The sequence below is a fragment of the Tachyglossus aculeatus genome, chromosome 24 (assembly GCF_015852505.1).
Source record: "Tachyglossus aculeatus isolate mTacAcu1 chromosome 24, mTacAcu1.pri, whole genome shotgun sequence".
NCBI classification, from domain to species: domain Eukaryota; kingdom Metazoa; phylum Chordata; class Mammalia; order Monotremata; family Tachyglossidae; genus Tachyglossus; species Tachyglossus aculeatus.
Window position 1 is genome coordinate 11,010,959 of NC_052089.1, and position 13,435 is coordinate 11,024,393.

General features: G+C 46.6%; 1 protein-coding gene across 1 annotated transcript in view; it reads left to right on the forward strand.

Annotated features, from left to right (window-relative positions):
- Positions 1-13,435, forward strand: part of IMPG2 (interphotoreceptor matrix proteoglycan 2) — a 54,925-nt gene that overhangs the window by 25,353 nt on the left and 16,137 nt on the right. The window contains exons 7-14 of the mRNA XM_038766151.1: positions 896-1,057; positions 3,502-3,560; positions 4,121-4,141; positions 5,027-5,271; positions 5,509-5,594; positions 6,992-7,022; positions 8,485-8,528; positions 10,403-10,484. Of these exons, the coding sequence (XP_038622079.1) occupies positions 896-1,057; positions 3,502-3,560; positions 4,121-4,141; positions 5,027-5,271; positions 5,509-5,594; positions 6,992-7,022; positions 8,485-8,528; positions 10,403-10,484 (730 nt within the window). The remainder of the gene's footprint in view (positions 1-895; positions 1,058-3,501; positions 3,561-4,120; positions 4,142-5,026; positions 5,272-5,508; positions 5,595-6,991; positions 7,023-8,484; positions 8,529-10,402; positions 10,485-13,435) is intronic.

The window sequence follows — 13,435 nt, forward strand, 5'->3', positions numbered from 1 at the left end:
CTATTGGATGAAGAATCCCGGGTCAGGTGGTGTAATGGTGTGGGACAGATTCATACCTCTGAGCCTCAGTTTCTGCCCCCCAAAATGGTAAAAATAATCCATTCAATCGTACTTATTGAGTGCTTACTGTGTGCAGAGCACTGTACTAAGCGCTTGGGAAGTACAAGTCGGCAACATATAGAGACAGTCCCTACCCAATGACGGGTTTCAACCTCTCAAACAAGAATGACGTAGAGAGGAATGACTGATCTGACCTAGGGGAAAGAGCACTGGCTTGGGAGGCGGAGGGCCTGGGTTCTAATCCCGACTCCACCACTTACTTGCTGTATGACCTTGGGCGAGTCATTCAACTTCTCTGTGCCACAGTTCCCTCATCGGCGAAATAGGGATTCAAAGCGTGTTCTCCCTGCTACTTAGAATGCGAGCCCCCGTGAGACCCGATCGTCTTGCATCTACCCCAGCGTTTAGTGCAGTGCTCGGCCCCTACTCGGCACTTAACGAATACCACGGTGATGGTCGTTATATAAATCCAGGTTGCTGTGGTGAGAAGCTCATTTTGTAGTGTTGTTGTTTTGTTGTCCGTCTCCCCCTTCTAGACTGTGAGCCCGTTGTCGGGTAGGGACCAGCTTTATATGTTGCCAACTTGTACTTCTGAAGCGCTTAGTACAATGCTCTGCACTCAGTAAGCGCTCAATAAATATGATTGAATGAATAGGGAGAGGTGAGAATTTGCAAATTGCTTTATATGTTGCCAACTTGTACTTCCCAAGCGCTTAGTACGGTGCTCTGCACTCAGTAAGCGCTCAGTTAATACGATTGAATGAATTAATGAGTAGGGAGAGGTGAGAATTTGCAAGCTGGCTACAAATGGATTTCTGTCTCATTTTTAACGCAGATTCCCAACGAGATTGGCGATGTGACCGAGAAGCCCACCAAGCTGACGGCCGAGCAGGTTGTGGAATTTAGTATCCACCTTTCTGGGCCGCAGTTCGCCGAGGCCCTGAGTGACCCGGCCGGTGTCCAAGAGCAGCACCTCTCGGAGCAGTTTATCGCCCAGGTGAGGGCCTCCCGGCCATCTGAAGGACTTCTTCCAAGGTGAAAGAACCTGAGGAAGTTGTCAGGTTTGGTGACGTTCCCCCGCCTCCCCCAGAAATCCAGAGGCAGAGCTGGGGTGGCTCAGTGGAAAGAGCCCGGGCTTTGGGGTCCGAGGTCAGGGGTTCAAATCCCGGCTCTGCCAATTGCCAGCTGGGTGACTTTGGGCAAGTCACTTCACTTCTCTGGGCCTCAGTGACCTCATCTGGAAAATGGGAATCTGTAAAAGTGGGACAACCTGATCACCTTGTAACCTCCCCAGCGCTTAGAACAGTGCTTTGCACATAGTAAGCACTTAATTAATTTGAAATTTGTTTAGCAGCACTTACTATGTGTCCAGCGCTGTCCTAAGCACTGAGGCAGATGTAACTTAATCAGGGCAGACACAGTCCCTGTCCCACTTGGGGCTCACACTCTAAGTAGGAGGGAGAACAGGGATTGAATCCCCGTTTTACAGCTGAGGAAACTGCGGCCCAGAGAAGTGAAGCGACTTGCCCAAGGTCACACAGCAGACAAGCGGTGGGGATGGAATTAGAACCCAGGTCCTCTGACTTCCAGCCCCGTGTTTGTTCCCCTAGGCTACGTGGCTCCTCCATCCTCTTGGGGACCTTCTCGGGCAGACATTCATTCATTCATTCCATTGTATTTATTGGGCGCTTACTGTGTGCCAGAGCACTGTACTAAGCGCTTGGGAAGTACAAGTTGGCAACATAGAGAGACGGTCCCTACCCAACAACAGGCTCACAGTCTAGAAGGGAGAGACAGACAACAAAACAAAACATGTGGACAGGCGTCAAGTCACCAGAATAATAATAATAATAATAATTAATTATAATTAATAGAGCAGCTAATAGATTAATAGATGCCCATCATCATCACGGCAGCAGCCATAAAAATAAGAAGAGTACTCATGTGCTGTGGGGAACATGCAAATTCTTTTTATCAAACAGTTCTGGTACAGCAACTTGGCAAATTTTCACCAACTAGCAAATCTGCTAACATTAACAGTCTTATGCAAATAGAAAGATATCTTGCATCACACATTAATTAGTAAGCTTCTTCAACACCTCCAGGGACAACCATATTTTTGATAAACCGGAACAAAGATTTCCTTAAACTTTTACAAGGAACATTCATCTATTCCTCTGATTAAGATCAAGTGGTGATTTATGTTAGGTGCCTGGTTTATTTGATTTATGTTAGGAACCTGAAGATGACAAATCCAGTTTAGGTTCCATTTCCCCGAAGGGTAAGGTTTCCCCCAGAGAAATGTGACTCCGCACTCCAGATCCAGTGCTCAGTACGTCGCTTGGCACATAGTAGGTGCTTAAAAAATGCCATTTGGAAAAAAAATCCACCACACTTCATGCTCAGCTGTGTGCGCTTGCTCAGAACGTCCACCTTCTATCCTGCCCCTCCGGCCGAAAGATTCCCAATCCTCCAAATTGAAGCCTTTTCCATTCTCAGTTGACCCGACTCTCCCTGGCAGTCTTTGTTGATTCCATCACCTGGCCCAACATCTTCTGCCAGCCCCTGGGTCCAGATGGAAAATTAATGTACGTTCAGCAGCCAAAGAGCATCACCTTACCCACCCGAGGTGGCCAGCTTTGGCTAGACTCTCAATTTTCCCAGCTGTGTGGCCAAGGAGCGGCATTGTGTGGTATGTGGAAGAAACACCTTATGGGACCTGGCATCCGAATGGATCTTTGATGGCATGGAATTTTTAGTCAAGGTTCTTTCTTGCCGACCGCCCGATTTCTTTTACGCCCAGACTGATTTCTTTCAGATCATCATCATCAATCGTATTTATTGAGCGCCTACTGTGTGCAGTACTAAGTGCTTGGGAAGTACAAATTGGCAACATATAGAGACAGTCCCTACCCAACAGTGGGCTCACAGTCTAAAAATCCCTGATGGTCCTGCCAATTTACATGTCAGGTTAAAAAGGGCTCGGTATCTTTTTCCCTTAGAAACGGGACCACGTAAACCGGTCGGCTGGCTGAGTCACAGAATCGGACAGGTTACTTTATTTAAAAAAAATGGTATTTGTTAAGCACTTACTATGTGCCAGGAACTGTTCTGAATGCTGGGGTTTAGATAATCGGTTGGACTCACAACAGTGGAGTCGCTCTGTCAGGGTATCCATCAAACCTCACCCATCTCACCCCCCAATCCAATGTCTACACACTTCTTGGAGGCTCCGTATGCAAACATCTCCTATCTGTACCGAAGAACAGAGGACACAGGTATAGATAACAAACACAGAAACCAGCAGCAGAGTTTGTTTCCAAATAATCCCGTGTGAAACAGGGGACATCCATGACCGCTTCTGAAACCCACAGTGTTTTCCATGTTTCCCAAAAAAAGACCCAAATACCAAGTTGTTTTTTTCTTTCCCTTTTAAAACAGGTTGAAACTGCATTTGATGGCTTACCTGGATACAAAGACATCCGTGTGCTGACATTTAGGTAACGAGACCCAGGTCGTTTACAGATGTCGTTTCCAGTATTTTTCAATTGCAAAAGGATTGTCATTGTCAGATACGATTTTAGGAGCAGAGGTCTTGAGGTTTAGGTCCTCGTTGGCCCATTTTACAGAAGAGGAAACAGGCTTTAGCGACCGATCGGCAGCGCAATGTTGTTTAAGATGTTTCATTCAATACTCAATAGAAGAGCAATAAGTAGTCTGGTTAGAGGAATAGCTAAAGAAAGGGGGACGTCTATTAGAGGGCTCCGGTTTTTGGTTTGCATGGATCCTTTTTACAAAAGGGCAGGCCCCGTGAATGGTGATTATGAGTTTCTGAGGAGTGTTGCTACACAAAGCTCAGGAGGTGCTTTTCTCCAATAGGATGCTTCCTCTTCCCCCCAGCTTTTCCCTGTAAATGGCAGGAATTTATCTCTATCAGCGACACTTCAACTAGCGGAAAAGTTCCAAAGAAAAGCAGAAAGACCCTTTGATCTAGCACCAGGGATGCTTTAAAGAGCTACAGAATGATGCACCGTTTAATACATTTCCTTTTCAATTCTAGGTCGCCTCAGGAAAGCGGCAGGTAAAAAGCATTTTCTGCATGTTTGATATTGGCTCATGGGCAAAAATCAGAGGGCGTCGGGAGGGAAATGATGGATATGACAGTGGTGGGAGCAGAAGAACATACTTTATTTCATTTGTTTCCAAATGATACTACATCCCTTTTTTCCCCCACCCTTTTCCTCCGTTTGCTTGTCCCACTTCCAAACCTTCATTCAGCACGTCCCAACCAACTTGTTTTACACTCGACTCTAAGTAGGTGATGATATTTATTATGCTCTTTGTATTTCCCCAGCCTGTTCTAAACCCTAGGGTAATCGATCAATCGTATTTATTGAGCGCTTACTGTGTGCAGAGCACTGTACTAAGCGCTTGGGAAGTACAAGTTGGCAACATATAACAGTAAGGCCCCAGGCCTTACTGCTTCCCCTATCTGGGAAAGAAAGTTTATCAATTAAGCAACCGTAGGACACGCTCAAGGCGGTAAAGAAAAACGGCTCCAGCCGTCTGACCCGAAGCCAAGCAGCCTTTGGGAATCTGGCCCACGGGCATTTACTGATTAGCGTGTGCACAGCAGCTTCGTCTATCTCATAGCCCTCTTCAGCCACTCCGATCAGTTCCACTCTCTGCCTGGTTCAACTATTCCGGCAGCTCCAGGGATAAAAACCTCCCGACCCGCAGGCGTGGAAAAGGCCGTGATGTGTTGGCTTGTTACTGTGCGATGACCGCATCACCAAGCCGGGCTCGAGAGCCAGCTTCCTTCGGAAAGGGTTGGCAGTAACGATCGGGAATAACCCCATCTTCAGGAGTATGAAGGTCCATAATCCAGGCCGAAGAGGCATCTCTGTGTGCTTTGAAAATTCCTTTCCTGCATGGCCCTAACCTGTTTCCTCCTCGTTGGCCCCAGTGGCGTGGACGTCCGCTTCGCGGTCACGTTTGACGGCGAGACCTTCAGCAACGCCACGTGGGACCGGACTAACCTCCACTCCAACAAGGTGGAAAACCACGGCCTGGAGGGCCTCGAGGGTAAACCCGCCGTGGTTTACACGGTCAGCGACTTCCGGGATTTCGTCGCCGAGGCCCTCCACAGGGATCTCTTGTTGGGGAATACCACACTGAGCCCAGATCCCGACTCCCTCTCGCTGCTCAGCGGTGAGTTAGATGTCTCTCTCTCTCGTCTCTTCCCGTCAAATCCCAGCCCACCGGAACTCCTCGTTCCGATTTGTTTCTCATGAGGCGTGCGAGAGACCCTTTGACCCCAAGCGGGGAAGTATTAAGATGGCGAAAGCCGGTCTGTAATAGCCCAAGCAGGGCAGGGGAAGCACTGGATCAGCGCTAAGAGGGGCAAGAGCTTCACTTAGAGTCCTAATGTTTTTCTCTCTTCCGTAGTGAGAGATGTTCTTTTTCCAAATCCGGAAGATCCAACGTGGAATACTGAAAGCCCGAGCCTCCTGGTGCCTCCTCCGTTTGTTCCGGTATGTATATTATGCACGGAAAACTGGGCTCTCCTTCCCTTTATGCATCATCATCAGGGGTATTTAATGAGTGCTACTGTGAGTAGAGCACTGTACTAAGCACTTGGGAGAGTACAGTGCTACTGAGTTAGTAGGCATGTTCCCTGCCCACAGTGGAGAGCTTTTTTCGACAGAGGAGTGTTTGGAGAGCTGATTGTGGCTCTTTCAGTGGATCGCCTGGTAATGGAGATACCCACGATTGGCACTTGTTGGAGAAGGAGACGGATTTTTGTATCTGCCGCAGTCATTCATTCATTCATTCACCGGACAAGTCACTTAACTTTAAGAATAATAGTAATAATAATGATAATGATGTATTTGTTAAACGCTTACTAAATACCAAGCTCTGTTCTAAGCGCTGGATTAGATACATGGTAATCAGGCTGTCCCACCTCGGGCTCACTGCCTTAATCCTCATTTTACAGATGAGGCAACCGAGGCACAGAAAAGCTAAGTGGATTGACCAAGGTCACGCAGCCGACAAGTGGCGGAGCCGGGATTAGAACCCACGACCTCTGACTCCCGAGCCCGGGCTCTTGCGAAATGGAGATTAGGTCTGTGAGCCCCATGTGGGACATGGACTCCGTCCAACCTGATTAGCTTGTATCTACTCCAGCGCTTTGGCAAATAGGAAGCGCTTGCCAAATACCATAAAAACAAACAAAAAAACTTAGAAAGGTCAGCTCAGACCTCTCTATCCAAAGGGCAGTAAAGGTTCATGTAGAAATTGGGGTTATCCTAAATTGGTTTCAGGGGTCTGAGGAAGCTATCGTTGTCTAAAACCTAGAATAGTAGGTGTTCTTTGTAGCACAGTAACCTTTCTTTATAAAATCTCAGAGTAGGTTAAATTTTTTCCTTAACAGAAAGAATGTTAAGCTGTCACTGTTCTTTCAAGAGAGGATCTTTTTCTATTAAGGAAGGTGTAAGAAACTGCCTGATGTCACCCAGAAAAATATTCTTTCTGATTTTTCTTTGTCAGTTTGCCAGTTGTCAAAAGTCGAAGTTTTTGCGGGTTTTTCTTTTTCTTCTCTCTTCCCCTTGTGCCAAAAGAACCCATTCTGAAAATTCAATTCTAAACTTGGGACAGAACACGTATTTCCATGGCAATAGACTGTGATGGCCTAAACACAGGACTCAGACTTTGTCACAAGAATTTTGCTGAAGAAGATGATAAAAATTAGGATTCAAAACATGTGAAGGAGAGAGGGGGGAAAAATGCTTGCTATTTGAGGGTGGACAGTTTAGCCTGTTTCTAAACTGGAACTTTTCAAATCTGGCTTGAATGCTTAATTTTTCTGCAACTGGGACCTTCTTGACCGAAGCATGAAATGAAGACTTTTCATTCCCCCTGCTTTCAGATTTTAGCATCTTCAAGAAGTCTCTTACAAAGTAATTGTAATTTATGTCTACTTTGAAAAGCCACCATCATCAACTGCTGAGTGGGAAAAATGATAATAATGGTGGTATTCGTTAAGCGCTTACTCTGTGCCAGACACTGTACTAAGCGCTGGGATGGATACAAGCAAATTGGATTGGGCATAGTCCCTGTCCTACATGGGGCTCACAGTTGTAGTCCCCATTTTGGGCTTGGGAGTCAGAGGGCCTGGGTTCAAATTCCGGCTCCACCACTTGTCAGCTGTGGTCACTTAACTTCTCTGGGCCTCAGTTCCCTCATCTGTAAAATGGAGATTAAGACTGTGAGCCTCATGTGGGACAACCTGATCACCTTGTAACCTCCTCAGCGCTTAGAACAGTGCTTTGCACGTAGTAAGTGCTTAATAAATGCCATTATTATTATTATTATTATTCTCTGGGCCTCAGTTCCCTCATCCACAAAATGGAGATTTGACACCCGTCTACGTGTTTTGTTTTGTTGTCTTCCCCTTCTAGACTGTGAGCCCGTTGTTGGGTAGGGACCATCTCTATATGTTGCCGACTAGTACTTCCCAAGCGCTTAGTACAGTGCTCTGCACGCAGTAAGCGCTCAATAAATACGAATGAATGAATACCTGTTTTCTTTCCTACATAATCCGTGAGCCCCAGGTAGATTCTGATTAACTTGAATCTACCCCATGACTTAATACAGTGCTTGGCCTATAGTAAGCACATAGTAATAATGTTGATGGCATTTGTTAATCAATCAATCGTATTTATTGAGTGCTTACTGTGTGCAGAGCACTGTACTAAGCGCTTGGGAAGTACAAGTTGGCAACATATAGAGACAGTCCCTACCCAACAGTGGGCTCACATAAGCTCTTATTATGTGCAAAGCACTGTTCTATGCATTGAGGTACATACAAGTTTTATCAGGTTGAACACAGTCCCTGTCCCCAGTGAGGATCGCTGTCTGGGTAGGAGAGAGTAGGATTGAATCCCCATTTTACGGATGAGGTAACTGAGGACCAGAGAATAATAATAATGATGATGATGATGGTATTTGTTAAGCACTTACTATGTGCAAAGCACCGTTCTAAGCTCTGGGGAGGTTACAAGGTTATCATGTTGTCCCATGGGGGGCTCACAGTTTTAATCCCCATTTTACAGTTGAGGGAACTGAGGCACAGAGAAATTAAGTGACTTGCCCAAAGTCACCCAGCTGACAGGTGACAGAGCTGGGATTTGAACCCGTGACGTCTGACTCCAAAGCCCGGGCTTTTTCCACTGAGCCCAAGGCCACATAGCCTATAAGTGGTGGAGCTAGGATTAGAACCCAGGTTTATTATTATTATTATTATTATTATTATTATTATTATTATTGTTGTTGTCAGCTTGTTTGGGGATGGGGCAGATCCGTGGAGCACATTGCTGCAGTTATCTTGCCATAGGACTTCTTGGCTCCTTAAATGCCCAGGGCCAACGTTTCTCGGGGGCTGCGTGGTGCTGCTGAAGCACAGCGTAATGGCTAGAGCACAGGCCTGGGACTCAAAAGGAGCTGCTTTCTAATCCCGGCTCCACCCCTTGTCTGCCGTGCGACCTTGGACGAGTCACTTCACTTCTCGGTGACTCAGTCCCCTCATCTGTAAAATGGGGATTGAGATTGTGAGCCCCACGTGGGGCAGGGACTGTGTCCAACCCAATTTGCTTGTATCCACCCCAGTACTTAGGAGAGTACCTGGCACAAAGTAAGCCCTTAAACACCACAAGTATTATTATTATTATTATTATTATTACCGGACAAGACCTGAGCGGAACACTCTGTCAGACCTGAAGATATGATTCAAACTCAATCAATCCATCAATCCATGGTCTTTCTTTAGTGCTCGCATTGTGCAGAGCATTGCACTATAGGCTTGGGAGAGTACAGTATAAGTGAAAGACAAAGTTGCTTCCCTGAAGGAATTTACAGTCTAATAATGGTGGGAAACATTCATTCATTCATTCAATCATATTTATTGAGCGCTTACTGTGTGCAGAGCACTGGACTAAGCGCTTGGGGAGTACAAGTTGGCAACATATAGAGACGGTCCCTACCCAGCAGCTGGCTTACAGTCTAGAAGGGGGAGACAGACAGCAAAACAAAACATATCAACAAAATAAAATAAATAGAATGGTAAATATGTACAAGTAAAATAGAGTAATAAATATGTACAAATATATATACAGGTGATGTGGGGAGGGGAAGGAGGTAAGGCGGGGAGGATGGGGAGAGGAAGGAGGGGGCTCAGTTAGTCAGTTTATGCATGACCCCAAATGGTGTACAAATGGTGGGAGCAGGAGGAAAAACCAATATAAAACTGGTAATGTAATGGCAAGATTATGGGCAAATACATGAATAAGTGGAAAAATGAGGAGTATATAAAATTAATTATGATACATATTGAGAAGTTACTTTATGCTGCTCACTGTCTATCTGCCTGTTTTGTTTTGTTGTCCGTCTCCCCCCTTCTAGACTGTGAGTCCGTTGTTGGGTAGGGATTGTCTCTGTTTGTTGCCGAATTGTACTTTCCAAGCATTTAGTACGGTGCCCCGCACACATTGAGCGCTCAATAAATACAATTGAATGAAGGAAACGCTGAGGTGTAGGGCTTTAGAGACAGGACGAATGATGGCATTGTCCACAGTGCTCTTTCCCACAGTGATGGGAAAGTAGGCGAGGAGGAGAGGATTTGAGAGGGAAAATTAGTTCCATTTTACACATGTTGAGTTTAAGATGGGGAAGTGTTCTGAAAGCATATGGAAATCTGAGATTGCTGAAGAGGACAACGACGGGGGCTAGATATAACAGCTGTATCTTAGGAGGGGTTTATCATGACTCTAAAGTCCAGTGTGTGTGTGTGTGTCTGTCTGTCTCTCTCACACACACACGAACAGGATTTTTCCATCTCAAATGGCCCCTTTAGGCTCTCCCTCCGGGACTTTAATTTGAGCCAAGTCTGACTCCGATGCCAGATGTGGCTCTAAAGATAGGCTCCAGTCAGTGGAAGCCACCATCCCCGTGGCCTCGACACTGCGGGATGACCTCATTTCACTTTGTCCTTGCAGCCTTTTGGGCAGGAAACAGCCGGCCTGGCCTGGCCCTCTAAAACTTAAAAGGGACTGAAGGAGAGCCAAGATGGTGATTCCACTCTCTGCCCTTCCCTGGTTGTACTCAAGCAGGTGGCGGGAGAGTCGAGAGCACAGGACTATTAGGATCTCCGCAACCACCTTCATAGTAGAAAGTTTCAGCAAAGAAAACCAAGGGAGCTAGGCCACTCATCCATACGCTCATCCATTATCCGTGTGGTTCATGTTCTCTGCGAGGTGACTGAGCTGTTTTTCATCCTCCTCAGGATAATTCCCTTCGAGGCGAGCGTCCTTCAGCCGGTGAATCAACAGCCAGCAACGTCTTTTCCCTTGATTTCGACGAGCCAGGTATTATTTCTCTCCAGTAACCCTCATCCTGGGGCGTTGGGTTGTGGTCGAAACCATAAAGTTCTCTGGGCTGTTGGGTTCTAATCTCAAAATCACCCCTTTCCCTCCAAAGTCTCAGCCCGGGGACTCCTGAGAGGAATGGCTTGACTCTCCACCCTGTCGCCCCTGCCATATTGCGGCCAGCCCTGCCAAGGTCTTCTGGCCCTTTTTCAGGAGACGGGATTTGTTAGGGCCCCTGTTTCATTTCACTTTCTTTGTGACTCTGAGGGGCACTGGCTGGCTTTATATCCCATGATGTGGTAAGAAGTTAATGATGGCATTTATTAAGCGCTTACTACGTGCCAAGCACTGTTCTAAGCACTGGGGGTGGGGGGGTTACAAGGTGATCAGGTTGTCCCACGGGGTGCTCACAGTCTTCATCCCCATTTTCCAGATGAGGGAACTGAGGCCCAGAGAAGTGAAGTGACTTGCCCAAAGTCACCCAGCTGGCAATTGGCGGAGCTGGGATTTGAACCCATGATCTCTGACTCCAAATAATAATAATAGTAATAATGGCATTTATTAAGCGCTTACTATGTGCAAAGCACTGTTCTAAGCACTGGGGGGGGGGGTTACAAGGTGATCAGGTTGTCCCACGGGGGGCTAACAGTCTTCACCCCCATTTTCCAGATGAGGGAACTGAGGCCCAGAGAAGTGAAGTGACTTGCCCAAAGTCACACAGCTGACAAGTGGCGGAGCCGGGATTTGAACCCACGACCTCTGACTCCAAAGCCCGGGCTCTTTCCACTGAGCCACGCTGCTTCTCAGCCACACTTCTTATCTAGATGTTCTTGTCTCAGCAACAAGCCTCCGAGCATCTCGGTTCAATTGTCCAGTTCGGCCATCTTCGCCCCACTCAGATATCACGAATCACGCTGGTGAAGAAGGTCCCTCCGAAATCCAGGGACAAGCATTTTCAGGGAAGTCCTCTCCCATTGCTGTCACTTTGGTGGACATTGTTCCTGAGACCAATTTTCTTGGTTCCCAAAGCAAGGATGTCTGCATGTTTTTCTCTGAGGGGCAGATGGAAGAAGTGGCTGTCAAAAGTTGACCCCCTTTGCCAGTCCCAGAGGAAGGAGAGAAGGAAATATGTCAGAGAAGCAACATGGCCTAGTGTTTAGGACACAGGCCTGGGAATCAGAGGACCTTGGTTCTAATCCCAGCTCCACCATATGTCTGCTCTGTGTTCTTGGCCTAGTCACTACACTTCTCTGGGCTTCATTTCCCTCATCTGCAAAATGGGGATCCAATACCTGCTCTCCGTCCTACGTGGACTTGCAAGCCGTAGGTGGGGCCTGATTGTTTTGCATCTACCACAGTGCTTGCCACATATTAAGTGCTTAACAATGGCCACAGTGATCATTATTGATATTATCATTATGTGTGTTGGAGAGCAGAAGTACTTGCTAATGCGGAAGCTCAATCCTAAAATCTCTCTCTGAAACGAGCCTCTGGAAATATCAGGTCCGGGGACAGATTTGATGTCGTTCCGCGATGAGTTGGCAGGCCAGCTCAGATCAGATCTCCGGCTGCAGTTTGGACTTCCCTAGCCTAAAGATGCTCCCTAGTAGTTTCATCTCTCAATCAATGAACATATCTATTAAGCGCTCACTGTGTGCCGGGGCACTGTACTGAGTGCTTAGGAGAGTCAGTATATAATATAGACTCTGCGGGCACGATCTCGGCCCCGAAGGAGTTTACCATCCAGTCGGGGAGACTGACGTTAAAAGAAGATGCAGATTGGGGAAGCGCGGAGTTTAAGAATAAGTGATAGTTTTAGGCACTTTGGGAGAAGCACTGAAAGTTTGGTCCCTCGTTGCCTACGTTGTCAAGACATCACTCCTAAGAACTGCACAATTCCCATAGTTCCCCCTCAAGGTCCTACCTTAATGTAGCATCAGGGAATAATAATAGTGATGATGGTAATAGTGACTATGTGCCAAGCACTGTTCTAAACACTGGGGTAATAATAATAATAATAATAATAATAGCATTTATTAAGCGCTTACTATGTGCAAAGCACTGTTCTAAGCGCTGGGGAGATTACAAGGTAATCAGGCTGTCCCACGTGGGGCTCACAGTCTTAGTCCCCATTTTACAGTTGAGGTAACTGAGGCCCAGAGAAGTGAAGTGACTTGCCCAAAGTCACCCATCTGACAGGTGGTGGAGGCGGGATTAGAACCCACGACCTCTGACTCCCAATCCCGTGCTCTTTCCACTAAGCCACGCTGCGTAGGTGCTGGGAGAATTGGGATCACCATTACTGCTAGACCCTGGTTAGGGCTCTTAATTGGTTCCCTGAAAATAGAACGTCAAACTAAAGAGTGCTAAATAAAATCTATTTTCTCAGAGAAATTATTATTAATAATAATAATGATGGCATTTATTAAGCACTTACTATGTGCAAAGCACTGTTCTAAGCGCTGGGGAGGTTACAGGGTGAACAGGTTGTCCCACGGGGGGCTCACAGTCTCAATCCCCATTTTCCAGATGAGGTCACTGAGGCCCAGAGAAGTGAAGTGACTTGCCCAAAGTAACATAGCTGACACTTGTCGGAGCCGGGATTTAAACCCATGACCTCTGACTCCAAAGTCCATGCTCTTTCCACTGAGCCCCGCTGCTTCTCTAATGTAAACTGCATCAACACATCCTCAGGAAATTCAAACGCTTGCTGAAAACATTAAAAAGACAGCGATAAAAAAACGATCAACGTTCTGATGTGATCAAAAAGCGAGGAAAATGTGGACTGGTAAGAAGAGGTTTTGAGCCAAGCGCTTAGTACAGTGCTCTGCACATAGTAAGCGCTCAATAAATACGATTAATTGATTGAATTAGATGTTTTTATATGCACCCGTGTAAATATTTAATGTGCAAAGACCCCTCTCTCCCGGACCATTCAGCAAAAAGGCACC